At 27.3% G+C, this 16621-nt stretch overlaps 2 protein-coding genes and 1 non-coding gene across 3 annotated transcripts; 2 read left to right on the forward strand and 1 right to left on the reverse strand.

The window, feature by feature from the left end:
* The first annotated feature begins 5477 nt into the window (after window positions 1-5477).
* Window positions 5478-6046, forward strand: LOC124937515 (transcription factor MYB114-like). The gene is made up of 3 exons (XM_047477782.1): window positions 5478-5621; window positions 5741-5879; window positions 5954-6046. Exons 1-3 carry the CDS (start codon window positions 5540-5542, stop codon window positions 6030-6032), a joined length of 300 nt encoding a protein of 99 aa, XP_047333738.1. The 5' UTR covers window positions 5478-5539; the 3' UTR covers window positions 6033-6046.
* A 284-nt stretch (window positions 6047-6330) lies between these two features.
* On the reverse strand, window positions 6331-8633 carry LOC124940751 (syntaxin-132-like). The gene is made up of 13 exons (XM_047481290.1): window positions 8616-8633; window positions 8312-8416; window positions 8128-8184; window positions 7989-8037; window positions 7826-7914; window positions 7666-7739; window positions 7497-7539; window positions 7310-7370; window positions 7148-7173; window positions 6975-7052; window positions 6798-6878; window positions 6595-6660; window positions 6331-6495 (listed from the first exon to the last, which is right to left on the reverse strand). The coding sequence occupies exons 1-13, from the start codon at window positions 8631-8633 to the stop codon at window positions 6331-6333; spliced, it is 912 nt and encodes a 303-aa protein (XP_047337246.1).
* A 239-nt stretch (window positions 8634-8872) lies between these two features.
* On the forward strand, window positions 8873-8944 carry TRNAT-UGU. Its single transcript has one exon. It is a non-coding gene; the product is annotated as a tRNA-Thr (tRNA).
* Window positions 8945-16621: the final 7677 nt, after the last annotated feature.

Below are 16621 nucleotides of genomic sequence, written 5' to 3' on the forward strand. Positions count from 1 at the left end.
CCAATTGCAATCAAAAGATTGCATTCTCCCCAATATTTGTCAAATTTCTCTCCTTCATCTTTTTTATCATCACTCGAATAAACTCATAAGCATGATTTTCTTTTTCATTAATACATGATTGACTCACCAAATAACAACAAGATAAACATTTGAAGTAGGATAATCAACTCCAGAAATTACATGAGTCGCTTCATAAAAAACCTCTAAAATATCAATAACATCCTTCACTGTTTCCAATCATCAGGGCTAGGACAATGACGATAAAAAAGTTCACCCTCTTTAAATATAGGAAATGCATCATTAACTCTATAGGCCTCAACTAACATCTCATATGTAGAATTCCAACGAGTTGGACAATTAATGATCAATTTTTTACTTAGATTCCTAAATGATGCACAACATCTGAGAATTTTCTCAACCTAGACTTTGATTGGTTAATAAATCGCACACTCTTTTTGACATCATCAATAATATATTGAATCTCAGAAAGACCATATTGAACAACAAGGTTCAATATATGTGCAGTACACCGAACATGAAACAACTTACCTTCCAATGGCAACTTACGACTCTTAGAGAATGTTTCTTTAGTAATTCGAATTGCTGAATCGTTGCTCGAGGCATTGTCCACAGAGATAGTGAAGACTTTATGCTCTATCCCCCAATCTTTTGTACACTTCATAAGCCCATTAAAGATATCATGACCTGAATACCAAATAAACAAATCAAATTACTAAACAATAAATATAATGCAAGAAAAAATTTAATTATAAAAAATAAATTTATCAGCATGTGGAGGAGGTAGAGGTATGAAGCTAAGAAGTCGTTTGTGAAGGTTCCAGTTTGAATCAACAAAGTGACCGGTGACACACATATAAGAAATCTTTTGCACCTTTGACTTCCAAATGTCAGTGGTTAAGGAAATCTTGTTGATGTCTCTCAACGTCAATTGTAATTTTTTATTCTCTATGTCATATACATTAATGACATCTTTCTTTGTCGTGCACGAAAAATCTTTTCAAATAGTGGTTGATTGATACTCAACATGAAAGTAAAACCAAAACTTTCTACAACATTAAACGGTTGCTCATTCATTAAAATCCAATGGACAATGGCTTCTCTTTGCTTCATATGATCATATTTACCATCTGACAAAGGATTCATCTCAAACTTGGATTTGATAGGCTGAAATTGCAATGTCTTTTGCTTTTCAGTGTGCATTTTCTTTTGCACGCACCTCTTCAAGTGATTCCAAATATGACTTGTTGTACCGATAGTTGACCTAGAAAGAAGACTTTTGTAATATATACATTGGTACTTAAAATTTCCATCATTTCCGATCACTTCAATGAATTCGGTATGAGCTTTGGAAACTTTCTTTCTCTTTTTCCTTTCAAAATGCCCCTTATCTTCCTCAACTTCATCATCTTTACCATCTTCCACATTTTTACCTTCTTCCTCAACTTCATCATCTTTACCTTCTTTCTTATCTTTCTCCCCATCAACATTCACATTCTCAATTCGCAAGGCACCATCACATTCATCATCATTTATCTCGATCATAGTTTTCTCCCCTTTCATAACAAATATGTAATTAGAGCTTAAAATGTTAAAAAATATATCTATATTCTAAATGATATACAATATTTAATAGTCATATTAGATATGGGTTACAGCTGGTCAAGAAATACATGGCCGGAGAAGAAAAGGATTCACCGGAGAAATCACTATAGTAGTGTCGAGTGGAGAAGACGACGAGCGGAGAAGAGAAATACATGGAGGCGGCGACGGCGACCGAAGTAACGTCGATTGGAGAAGAGAAAAGATGAGATAGAGGCGGTGATAGGTTTTGAGTGATTAACAATAGTCATGTGGGTTTCAAGTTTTCAACCGAAGAAATATATATATGTACTAGGGTTTTAGAATAAATAATATTTATAAAATTAAAATTAATAAAATGGGATATATATATATATATTATATATAATATATATAGTATATAATATATAATATAATATATAATATAATATATAATATATATATATATAATATAATATAATATATATATAATATATAATATATATATATATAATATAATATAATATAATATAATATAATATAATATAATATAATATATATATAATATATATATAATATATATAATATAATATAATATATATATATATATAATATAATCGAATATTAGCGAATACCGAATCGAATATCTTGATTTTGATTTTGTATTCGTATTCGTTTATTAGTCGAATCAAATATTTTTATTCGAATTTGAATCATAAAATTACGAATACGAATATCAAAATTCGAATACGAATACCGAATCGAATCAAAATATTTGATTCATTACAACCCTACTCATACCCGAGTGATTACGTCCAACACCGATTTAAAATATATCAACCCGACTATCAAATACTCACAGATATCAGGTATTCCCTAGTTCGATAAGAGGTTGGACCGATTTAAAATATATCAACCCGACTATCAAATACTTACAGATATCAGGCATTTCCTAGTTCGATAAGGGCCGCGCCGCGCCGCCGGGCGTAACTTAACTTTGGCCCTATCTAGAATAAGAAAAATATATTTTTATATATAGTTTTCCAAATTCTGTTATCTTTAAATAATAATTAACTGTCAATATTTTATAACAATACACTAAACAGAGTAAAAAGCCCATATTTTGAATTTTAAAAACTTTGGACTGTTCTATGATGTTAGCTGGGCTTACCCATAGCCGCTATGTGTTGGATTGTTTGGGACACTCTAGATTGTGGTATTTATTATTATTATTAATTTTCTTCTTTTTTATTTTTAGTTTTATATTTTGTAAATATTTTTAATTAATATTTTTTTTCAATTAAACTAGCTATAGTTAGTCGTGTAGTATTTAGAAACTTACATCTATTTATTTTTCAAAAATATTAATTTTATTTTTCTTTAATTTAAATAGTAACAATTATTTTTAAAAAAAATCTATTATAATTTCTTGGGATAAAGATAATTGTATACATTGACTAAGCAAATATAATGACTTTTTTTAATTTTGGTATTATGAAGTTGTATATGAGTTAGTGTTTTCTATCTAAAAATTGTCTTTTAAAAAATTGTTTTCCAGTTTTCTAAGTAATTTTGAAGTCACCAAATGAATTGTCTTTTTAAAAAAATCAAAATTATTGGAATGATGAAATAAAAGATATTAATATTCAATTGGATTATTATAGTGTATTAAAAATATACTACAATAATTCACATTAAACAAGTACAAAATAGGCTAGTATAGTACAAAAGCTTATCTATAAGTAAAAGGAAGAAAAACAAGGAGGAAGGTATGGGTATTGAGCAGTCAAATTTGAGGTGCATAATGCAGATGAGTAGTTTAAATTAGAAAGAGGGTTACAATTATTTTTTTAATAACATTGTGGTTGAAAGCATTTATTCAAGAGTTTGTTTGATGTTCATTTATTTGGTGTGTTTTATTAAAAAAATATTATTTGATTTAAATTCAGGCTATTTAGATTTTTAATCGATTTGAATTATTATAATATCGTTTATTTAAAATTAAATATATTTTTTTAAATATTTTAGTTAATATATATTGAATAATTAAAAAAATAAATATGATATGAATAATTTTTTTGATAAAAAAAAAAACAGTACAACCTTACAATCAAGCAAACTCTTTGTAGTTGTATCTTTTTAGTTTGATGATATTATCTCCAAATATATATAATACAAAGTCTTATTTAATTTATTAATTATAATATTTTATTTTTATTAATTTTAAATATAAAAAAAAATATTTTAATAATTTATTTTAAATAAATATTTTTTTAAATATAACTTATTTTCAATAAAATGATGATAATTTTTTAAGCACACAAAAATTAAATATGACATCAAAAAAACAAATTTACAAAACATGATAAATAAAAAATACAACTATATATGTCCTAACAAATGAAAGACTATTTTTTTTTGTTTATATATTGTGTTTTATTTTTTTTAACTATAATAAAATATATTTATCAGCCTTCTTACTTATTAATTCACTTAATTTATTAATTAAAATATTATATATTTAATTTATTATTATATATTAATATTCATTTAAAAAAAATACATAAGTTAAAATTACTCTATTTAATATTTTTAAAATAAATTAATATTTATTTAAATAATCCATATATAACTGCACAAGTTCCAAAAATAAAATTCATAAAAAAACTGAATAGATGAAACGAACAAATAAAAAATAGATAGGTGTTTGACTAATTAAAATATAGTATAATGATACAACTTTACATTCCGATTTGATTAATTAATAATTAATGTACTAAATATACTATATAAATTTATATATAAGACTACCCACAGCAGGGTGTCAAATTTTTTCATTTAACACCCTGCCACGTCAGCTTAACACCTCTTTTAACACCCACTTTTTAACATGTCATACAGCAGCGTGTTATTCAAGGTATCAAAATTACTTTTTCACTTTCTCTCACTTCCACATCATTTAAACATATACATAATTTTATTTTTTTTAACCACAAACAATATTATTCATCACTTGATAAATCAAACATACAAATATTATTTAAAACGAAGAAGAAAACAAACACTCTAAACATTGGTAATTTTTTAAATAGTGTTTTTAAAACTCTAATAGAGAGTTGTTCCAAATTTATTCCAAATATGGTAGAAAATTTCTGAAATTTTTTGGTGTCCAAATGACACAAACCAAGTCTCTATTTATAGATCGTGAAAAATAAAAAATATTGATATAATTTTTTTTTTTTTTTATTGATCAATTATTATTAAAATGTATTTTTAAAATAAGAAAATTAAAATCAAAAGTAAATATTAAACTGCCACATGGCAGCGTCTCATTGGCCAAACAAAATTTGACACCCGTATCAAATTTTGACACCCAAAATTTGATCCCCAGTTTTGCCCCCCTGCTGCCTCCCACCCTCCTCTTTTGACACCCAAATAACACCTAATTTGCTCCCCTGCTGCGGCTAGTCTAAGAACTTTCTCGACTTGGTTTATTAAAAAATTCAACAGTCAAACATTAATTAATTATATTATTATTATTATATATATGTAGTACCCTTTAAATTAAAAAAAAAATCAGCTCTTCAAACTCAACCATAAACATATTTAGAATGTCGGTGTTAGTGAAATGAATCTCCATATATATTAATTGGGTCACAAACAAGAATCTTATCTTTAGATCGTGAGAGAAGTGTGGTGTGGGTCTTATCATCATTATCATCCTGCAGCCTGCCTGCCTGTCCCAACTAACTACCTATCAAAATTCGGTCTTCTTCAACCGCCATGCATCTACCATTCTTCTCTTCTCTAACTCCCATTCTTCAAATTTTACATTCATCATCTCCTCCCTATATATATTAATACTTCTCAAATTACTAGCTATATAGTACCATTACCATATTCCCGGACAAAGAAAAAAACAAAAAGAGAATAATCAATTTTTTTAGGTCAGAAAGAGGAAATGGGTACTGAGGAGTTGACGACTAATTGTACTGATGTCGACTTTGATCATCAGGATCAATCCCCGCCCCCACAGTACTCAGGTGATCATATATATGCTCTTAATTAATATTTATTATCTTCAAATTTATATATGTATATATTGGGTTAATTCGACGTTCTTGCTAATTAATTAATTAATAATTTGAATATATATGATCAGAATCAGATGATGATCACTCAGAGGAGGAAGAGGAGGGTGGCGATGATAATAATAATGAAAACTCTCCCAAGCCGCCTGTCGAGTTCTCTGAGGATGAACTGACGCTCATTACTAGGATGTTTCATCTTGTAGGAAAGAGGTATGTACGTATATAGCCTTTTTATAATATAATAATTGAAGAAGTTCTTAATTAATTAATTAATTATTAATTAGGTGGTCTTTAATAGCGGGGAGAATTCCAGGAAGAAGTGCGGCTGAAATTGAGGAGTACTGGACTTCAAGATTTAATTAATTAATTAATTAATTAATTAATTAATCAATTGAAGAAAGAAAAAAGAGTTGTTCGTTGTCTTTACTCTTTATAAATTATTTGCATGCTGTTAATTGTTGTCTTTTATTAATTACTTGCTCGTACGTACTGTTGTTTGTATTAATTTGCATTCAGAGGTCTTGCTTTCATTTTTAATTTTCAAATCTCTTTAAATAATTAATAAAGAGGGGAGTCGTTCATGCGCATCCCATTGTTTTACTATTATTATATATATATATATATAGGGCATGCAATTGATGAATGTATTAATTAATAATAGTTATTTCTTCTTCCATGGTTTGAGAACAGAGAGTACGACGATGATGGCAATAATGAGGAGTATACTAATGACAATGATTATGCATTTTCTCGACCGTTTCTGCAATTGCTTTGCCGTTTGGAGAGCTTCTGCACCCATGTTCACATGTTCCACAGCATTTGTTACCTATTTATTAATTATAATCATCATATAATAATCATGCCTATAATATACTACTAGCAATTACTACAATCAATAATATCGATCCATCCATTCGGTACGTACCTGAATTTCAATGTTGTCTAATATGTCTTGTTGAGCTTGGATCAACACCGCCATATCAAGATAAATCTGTTAATTAATTAATTAAACAAACAAACAAAAAATGATATAATGTTTTTAAACTTAAAAAATGAAAACAGAAAAAAGAAACAGAGGATCGATCGATCGATCAATTAATTAATTTGTTCTAGACGTCGGTCGCGTACCTGATGTAGGTCGAGGAGCTTCTTCTCGATCTCCCTAACAGCGTCGTGTCTCTCTTGAATCTCCTCCACAGTATTTAAAAACTGTAACAATTATATATATATATAAATATAATTGTCTAGCTAGTAAAATTCAAATTAATTAATTAATTAATATATAATCATGTGTAGGGCACCCACCTGTCCTCTTCCTTGTTCATGCATAGCTTTCTTGAAAATCTCTTCGCTGCTTCCGGTTTCTATTAGATCATCAATTGTCTACAATCCAAATCTGAACATAATTAATTAGCTAGTATAGAAGAAAATCCTTGTTAATTAATTAATAATTGGTTGCCTGGCAAGTTCTCTCGTACCTTTTCATCTGGTCTGATCCCTGTAACTGATCGATGATCACATAATAATGGAATTATTAATTAAAATATAATGTTAGCTCAACAAGAAGTTCGATTTTCTTCTACAAGCAATTAAATTAAATGGTCAAAATTAATTATGTAGCTAGCTAGGAACGTACGTACCTGTCATAACCCTTCTTTCAACTACCTCACGATATTCTTCTCGTATCCGTTGTCTCATCATCTAACACATATAGATTAATTCATGATCACAATAATATTCCTAATTAAACTATAACTTATTAACAGAAACTTAATTAGGCTAACTTTTCATGATCGATGTTCTTAATTAGTACATATATATGTATACCTGGAATTCGGTCATGAGAGTCGCAAACTTTTTGGTCACCACGCTGCATATATGCATTATATATATGAAAAGAAGGATTCCAAACAGGGATTTTGTTTTTTTGACAAGAAATATTAATATCTAATTAATTCTCAAAGGAGAGCTATATAGTATAGCATATGCATGATACCTAGCCATATTCATCCTCAACCGATCAACTGCTGTTCCCTTTTCGCACCCTGGCAATTGTCGGTTGGCTAAGTTCTGAAAAACGATTAATTAATAATAATAATATCACTATATATATATATATATATATATATGGGTGAAATTAGCTATATATATAATACCTCTTTGTTAACTGTTTCCAGCTTCGACTTGACATTACGCGCAACCTTCTGGACTTGATCAATATCTCTTTCCATCCGCTTTTTAATAGCTAGAGAAATTAATTAATTAGATTGATTGATTGATTCCTCATTTAATTAGCAAAAAAAAATAAAACGCAAAAACCTTTCATGGCAGAGGCTTTTGTAATGGACATTGATTCCTCATTAGCATCCTGCGGTCATAAAACATAAACTAACCAGATTATATATTATTTATTATATATATTCCGCTTTTGTAATGCAGCATATATATATAGATATACCTTAAGATTTTGTAGTAACTGAGGCAGGCTCTCCATTTGTTTTTCTATTTCTTGTATCTATAACATTTTAACATAAAATGCATCATGCATTACGTACCAAGAAAAAATGTACGTATAAATAAACAAGATCAATTACGACTGATGATTAATTAATGTTCAAGTTCTTGTTTTGAGAAACTAGTACCTGCTTATCGAAAGGTTCCATTGCGACATCTAAAACGGCCTGGTTACCCTTTTCAACATCGTGGCTTCTAGACGACCAATCTTTAGAATCGGTAACAAATGAATCCTGTCGACGCATTCAATTAAAATAATCTTATAAATTAATTGCATGTTATTGAACAGAAACAGGTTTAATTTAACTGTGACTGATTTCCAATTAACCTAACAGATAGATCGATTATCAATATGGCATTCAGATTAACAAAGATATAGTTACTATCTAGAAGCTTAATTAATTATTACAACCCAAAATGAAATTAAAATACCTTGAGCAAGTCGTTCATCTTAATTAATCAAATTTCCTTGAAAGAGAAATTAGCTAGCTAGGCGACTGTTGCATATGTATATATAATTAATTAATTAACAACTTTTTGAACAAGGCAGGCCGGCTAAAAAGAAAAGGAGAGACGTTAATATTAATGACGAAGAAAACATAGTGTCTTGTTTTCTTCTTTATTTTTGGCCGTTAGTAAATTTATTATTTTATCTTTTAATATAAATATTTATAATTTTAAAATAAATCGCCTTCATAGCTCAGTGGTAGAGCGTCAGTCTTGTAAACTGAAGGTCTGTAGTTCGATCCTGCATGGAGGCATTTTTTTTTTTTTTTATTTCGATCTTCTATTTAAAAAACCCAATACGTTTTTTTTTTTAAAATGCAAATGTAACTCTAAGAAAAGAACAAGTGATGTTATCATAATTCATAACCATTAAGAGCCATACACTACTAAACACTTGGATTTGTACATCTTCATGAACTTTCATCCATAATGGGCCAAGGATTCCCACATAACCCATCATGTATGGCCGAGCTAGGAATAAATGTGAAGCACCGGCTATAGACAAACCAAGAGGATCATTTGTCAAGACAATTATCATAACTGAAACAAAAAAAAAAAAAAACTCATTCATCTCTAATTATAAACTACTGGAGGGACTATCCATTGGGTTATTCCGGGAATCATTGGTGCGTATTAAGGAGATATTGATTGAGGCAGCTAGATTAGCAGGTCTAAGACAATGAACTTGATTTATATTATTTTCTGATAGATAATTTGGTTGGAGATTAGGAATTGTAAAATATTCAATAATTTCAAACGCCCATTATATCTTTATATTATATGAAGTTCGATATTAGAAATTGACAGCTTAAGTCGGAGATCTCATTCCCCTCTCATTTAAGAAAAGGGATCAATATATAAAACCTCTTGATATTTCATAAAAAAAATACAACAAAAAGATAGTACAAGTATATAGTACTAGCTAATTGCCTATTTTGTTCTAATATGGTCATGCATTTGGTCGAATCTCACTAATTGCTCTAACTATTGTTGACTAATAAGGATTAGTTATTTATCTAATTAATGTGGGTTGTGACAATTGGATTAGCTAACGTGGACGACCTCAAATCATGTATATAATAAGTTAATTAAACAAGAGGTCATTCAAAAATCCAATCAATAGAATGTAAACAGAAACTGGAGTCATTCAACTAATCTATTGTATAATTAATTTATTCACGCACCTAGATTAATGACCTAATCGATCGTTAACTGTTTTTAATCCTAACTTGTGGCCTTTGATTTATTTGATATATATAAATCATTAGCATGTTCAAACAGCCATTTTATTAACTAATTTCTTTCTTGTCACATTATTATTGGATAGAGACTAGCTACTTGAATAATTATGTCTCTGGACTTATCCACAAAATTAAACCATTTATGTACTATTAATTTAATAAAGTTATTAATGAATTGAATTATCAGTATAAGGACAAGGCGGGTTATATTATATTATAATACTAATTATATATACTATCATGTACAAACTATAAAGAGAGCAATATATTTTCCATTAGTACCCCAAAAATAATAGATTCATGCATCATATATTTTTCTTATTTATTTAGTTTCATACTAATAAATAGGTTTGGACTCTTCGAGAACCCTTTGTGCGAAAACTAACAACGACGTTTAATTTATTAAAAAAAACACTATTACAAGATTAATTTACTATTTTGTGATACTCTATATATGATTGTCGTTTAAAAACTGCAGTTAAATGTAATGTCTATATATATATATATATATATTTTTGTTAATCTAGCTAGCTCTTAAATGGATTATAAGTCAAGTTGAAAACAAAACAAAACAAAAACAAAAATGCATGATATCCTTGTTAATTATTATAAACATATATATAATGTGATTATGAAACAACTGCATACATAAATAGTCAATATAAATAAATAGCCAAAAATCCCATTAAGAAAAACAATAATAAATAAAAGAAATGATGATGATCTTATATATGAGGCACTTTAACTGGTCACCACCACCAAAGGCACCGACTAATCATATGATGTTGAGATCTAGCTAGCTAGGTGTATCCAAGAAATTGGGTCTATATAACCCCCACCCAAAAAAACAGCACATATCTAAATTATGGATCATACCAACTACTAATTGGTTAGTAGTAACATGAAATAGAAAATAGAAAAAAAAAATATATTAAAAAACATGTTTAAATAAAGGTTTAAACTCTTAACCTAGAGCAATAAGCTTTCAAACCAAAAAAAAATAAATAAAATTAACTAAACTAATTTATTTATATTAGATTTAATACTAAAATATTATATATCTTTATATTACATTTTAAAAATGTTAATTTTTTAAAAATAAAATAATATTGCATAGTGCCCTCAACCATATCTAAACCCTCAGGACTCTTGATCACACAACCAAAGATTAAAATGCAAGATTGAGACTAAAAAAAACTTTAATGTAAGAGCTAGTTTTTACAACTCATTAAAAGGTAACATATTTTTATTAAAGAACACTTTTAACCACAACACCATTTTCACCTAAAAGTTTCAAATGTTACTATTGAAACTTTTTCAACACTTATTTCTACAAGTTTTGCAACTAATAAATATTTAGCCACCACTTTATAAAGTTTTATTCTTAATAAAATTTAGCTATAACATTTTTTGCAATTATGTTTTAGTTAGTTTTCATAAAATAAGGGCAAGTTTATAGGCGATTAAATCATTTATTGCTTAAAAAAAAGTAAAATTGTCAAGTTTGGTTCAAAAGTGACTCTCCTAAGAAATATATCAAATTGTATACATAAATACAATTGAAGGCAAGATGGGTTTCGACAAGATAAGGGAGATTGTTTACTCTATATTTTTCTAAATTATTACCAAATTGAGAGTAAGTTAATACAATAAGTTATAGAAATATGAGGAGGTAAAAAAAATAGCCCATATACATACTACATATATTAGTATGTGAGCAGGTGAAACATAATATCATGTTATGATTCTTATGAAGATGACCTTGCAATTTTTCTTTGAGTCATCCAAGCAACAACATCCCGAATCTCATATTAGCTAGGTTGGAATATTTGTAGGCTTTCATTATTCGGAGGGCCAGTTTATAGGAGTTTGAGGGAAGGATCGAGAAACTCTCGGAAAACATTTATTTTTATCTCCTTATCTTCCACATGAATTGGGAAATTTGAATTAAGTTGACATGTTTCTATTTGTACGTCTTGTTATTTTAATTTGTTTTCTTATCTTTCTATTGATCTTGTTTTGCAATTATATATTCATGGCCTCCCCTAACTAAATATATTTGAAGAAAATGAGTCTGGTATTTCTCTTTAATTGTGAATATTATTTTTGTGTTTAGTTTTATGCATATATAAAGTTATATGAAAGAATTTATAAATATTGGTGGGTTAAAAGTTCCAATCTAATCATCTGTATCAAACAAAAATGAACTTTTGTGCAATATATATATTATTTTGTTTTATTTAACAAAAAAAAATACATGATATTTCAATTGTCCATACTAATACGACTATAATTATACATAATACATGCATGCAAACATAAAAATAAATTAATAAATAAAGAGAGCTGCTAGCTAGCTAATAATATAATTAATTTGGTGGTCTCCGGTTATCGGATTGCTTCATTTTCGTCACCTATCAATGAAATATATTTACGTACTTACTTTAAAAATCCGTTCTATATAAAAATGAAAACAATAAAAAAGAAAGAAAGATATATACCTTGGAATTAGTACTTCTGATTATGCTGATGGGAGAAGTGGCTGTATCTTCCAAACAATTTGAATCCTTAGAGGAGGACGGCGGCGGAATAAAAATTAGGTCGGAGGAGGAGGAGTTGTTCATATGATTTGTCTTGATTTTCTTCTTCTTGGATGAAGCAGCGTCGGAGACCAACGAGGAATCCATACTAGCACTGTCGGAGGCGGAGGAGGAACTATAAGTTGTAGTTGTTGTGTTTTTTGTTTGGTTGGTCCATAGGAAGTATTCAAAGTAAGAAGTCCAAGAACTACTCATCTCTTCTTCGTCAATATCAATATCATCTCTATAATATTTATTATTTGGATATTGATCATCTTTGTAACCGCAGCTGCTACAAGTGGTGGATGTCGAGTTTTTCTTCATTAAGATGATCAAAATGGGAGATTACTTAATAATAATTAGCTAATCATCTATCTATATATAGGATCAGAATGTATGTAGAAAAAAAAAAAGAAGGAGAAAGGTGTACCTTATTATATGGACCACACCTATATATGTACATTTTGGTCTCATTCACTTTAATGGGGTTTATACTTTATAGCTTATCATCTTATATTAATTAAATATAAATACAACCAATATTCATATATCAATTTTATTCATTTTTTAAATTAATATTTATTTAATATTAGAAAAACAGGCCGCCTATTGGGATAAGGAAGGCTTGGGTGGGCTTCACCTCAATTTTCTCCTTCAATTATATAATTAAAAATCAATAAAAGAAAATTGCACTAATTGATGTTTTCTTTGTGTGATCACGAGGTTAAGTCTTTATATTTAAGTAGATTATATTTTTCTTCGGCGGTTATTTATATTTTTTTTATGAGGTGATTTCTGAAAAACATAAATAAAAGTCCAAATATTTAAAATTTAACCTAGTCATATCATTAAGTTATATTCTAATATGCATCTCAAAGGAATTCAAATAATAAGATATATCAAATTCAAATTGCAGCAATAAATATACAAATATAAAATTTCAATATAAAATCATGTTACAACTTAAAATTTTATTCAAATAAATCATAACCCTAGGTTGTTCTCATATTTAATCTCGAATTGAAATATGACTATTTATTCGGTAAAATATTTTGAAAGTATGAGACCAGGCTTATTTATTCACTTTACCAAATTTTATGTGATTGAGGGCAATCTATGTAATGGTGGGCCCAACCCAAATAAATATATATATATATAGGGTCTAAATAGTTGGGTTCAATCGGTTTTTTACCGAAAAATTCATCAAAATTGTTGGTGTCGGTTTTTCAAAATCTTCGTCCATCGTTTGGCGGTTAAAGATCGGTTCGGTTTGATCGGTTATAAAGTCAGTTTGGTCGGTTATAAAGTCGGTTCGGTCGAATTATCAGTTTAATAGTTGAAAAAATATTAACTATAATATAATAAACTAAAAAATAAAAATAAAAGTAGTTGAGTTTTATAAAAAAAATCAAATATATATAATATAATAAATTAAACTAAATAAAATAAAAATTAGTTGAATTCTGTAATAAAATTCTAATAAATTATATAATAAAACAACTATTAAACTTAAAAGAAAATATATTAAAATATTAATTAAATAATTTTGAGACATCAAATATACAAAATAATAAATATGTGTAACAGAATCGAATCCTGAACAAAAAAAAAATTATGTTCATCTTCCACCACTACCACTACCACTACCACTACCACTAGACTAGAAGGATGTATATTTATAAATATATCAAAAACACGTATATACGGTCGGTCGGTTAAATCGTCGGTTTGTTTATAACCGCCAACCAAACCGGACAGAATCGGTACAGGAAATTATGAACGGGCGAAAACTCGGTTCGATCAATTTATAATTATTTCGGTCGGTTTTTCATCGGTTCAGTTTGATTTTTCCGGTTTAGCTTACACCTCTCTATATATAAATGGATATTTTAATATATATATATATATATATATATATATATATATATATTACCAGAAAATGTAACCTTACTTTTAATTTTTTAATTTAATTCATTATTTGTTTATCAATTTAAAAAAAATAGTAATTTACTTTTATCCACATATTTATTCATATTTTGTTTAACTCAATTTGTTTTTAAGTTTTTTTTCAAATAAAATTTCTGAATTCGGACCAGTTTGGGCTTATCATTTTTATTGGATCTATCCTAATTACCATATGCATATTTTTAATAAGCAAAAATATTTTATTATTTTATTTTGACCGTAATCTATATTCAACAACCTACTATCATTCATATAGGGTGGGATGACGCTTAGGCCTCGAAAGTTTGTTTTAAATAAAAAAGGAAGAAAAATATGGAAAATGAAAATAAAAAAGTAAAGAAAATAATCAAAACCAAACCAGACTTAATTATTTAATAAGTACAAAATAGGAAAAAAGATCTGAAATCAAATCATAAGAAAATGCACATTAATATCATAATTTTTTGTCCCTATATCTAAATAATATTTTTAAAGTAAAAAGTTACCTCAGATTTTATAATCTTTTATCTTTTTCTCTTTTTATTTATCTCTTTATTTACTCATTGACAAATTCATATTTTTAGATATCTTTATATATATTGCAACACTATTAAAATTTAAAATTATTTTATTATTAGATTTGATGCAGCACTTTTTTAAAATTTATTAACTTCAATTTTTAAAACAAAAGGTGAAAACAATTTTTAAAATAATCTTAAAAACAATTTCTTATTCTTGTTTTAAATCATTGATTTTTAGATCTCATTGTTTATGTACGATTTAAATCATCCTCTTAATTTAATTGTATTTTACTTATAGTTCTATTTGTATGTGATTTATATTAAAATGAATCATCTTGTTTAATTGAAAGTTGATTATTATTTAGATCGAATGAATATATTATTTTTAATATATGTTGTTGTCTTCAAAAACAGTATAAAGTATATAAATTTAAGACTAATTGATGAGTTATATTTCAATTTGAGTGGTTTAATCCTGAATCTATTTATTTTTGTAGAGGATATATATATTATTGGATCTATAATATTACTCAGATATAATAAAACTAATAGTTAATGTGATATTCATTCATATGTTAATCACTATTTTTCAAATAAAAAATAATAATGGAATTAATAATAATTAGGGTAAATAATGGAATTAATAATAATTAGGGTATTTTGGTATAATTTTTTATTAATATTTGTTTGACTAAATTATTTAGGTATAATTGCACTAACTAAATATTAAACAATTCCTATATGTGTAAAACCAAATTAAGGGGAACTTTTTGTTTTTCTAAAAACATATGATCATTTGGTTGTCCTATAACTGGCATATAATATATAATATATATATATATATATATATATATATATATATATATATATATATATATATATATATATATATAATTATTTTATTTATTTATTTTTATTGAAAGATGTAATTGAATATTTATAAGCAGGTCATTCCAAGGGAAGATTATTGTCCAAGTGAGTTGATATGTCTTCGCAGACTAACTACACCTCAAGCATGAGGCCAAATTCGCAAGGCTTATTGAACTTGAAGAGGTATACAATGTCTTATCTTAATCTAAAATGTACACATAGGTAGTAGCTACAAAACTTAAATCTTGTTTTTGGATCGCTTGTCATATATGTTTATGTTTTATTTGTTTCTTCTTCTTTTTATATATGTTTATGGTTTGATTATTGTAATAAGCTTATGGTTGAATATAACAATCTTTGTGTAAAAAATCATATTAGAGGTCTTAGCTTAAACATCTTATTCTTATATATATATTAAAATTCATCTCATTTTTTTCAATTAATTTATAAACTTATGTGTAAATAAAGTTGATCAGTTATTATATTTAATTTATGTTTTGAAGAGCTGATCATGAAAATTAAATTAAAACTTAAACTCTAAAGCACACAATTGGATTTGTAGCAAAACAGGGAAAATGACTAATATATAAAGTACAGAATTTGATCACTCTGAAAGCATTGGGATGGAAATACAAAATTTTCTAAGATATCTGCGAAAACACAATCTTAACATAATATAAGCGCTTCATATCTTCTCATATATGTAGGCTTCAAGATTATTCTTCATCTTTGCAGTAAACCAACCAAACTACTTTACCTCCAGCTTAGAATCTTTT

The sequence above is a fragment of the Impatiens glandulifera genome, chromosome 5 (genome assembly GCF_907164915.1).
Source record: "Impatiens glandulifera chromosome 5, dImpGla2.1, whole genome shotgun sequence".
Classification (NCBI taxonomy): Eukaryota; Viridiplantae; Streptophyta; class Magnoliopsida; order Ericales; family Balsaminaceae; genus Impatiens; species Impatiens glandulifera.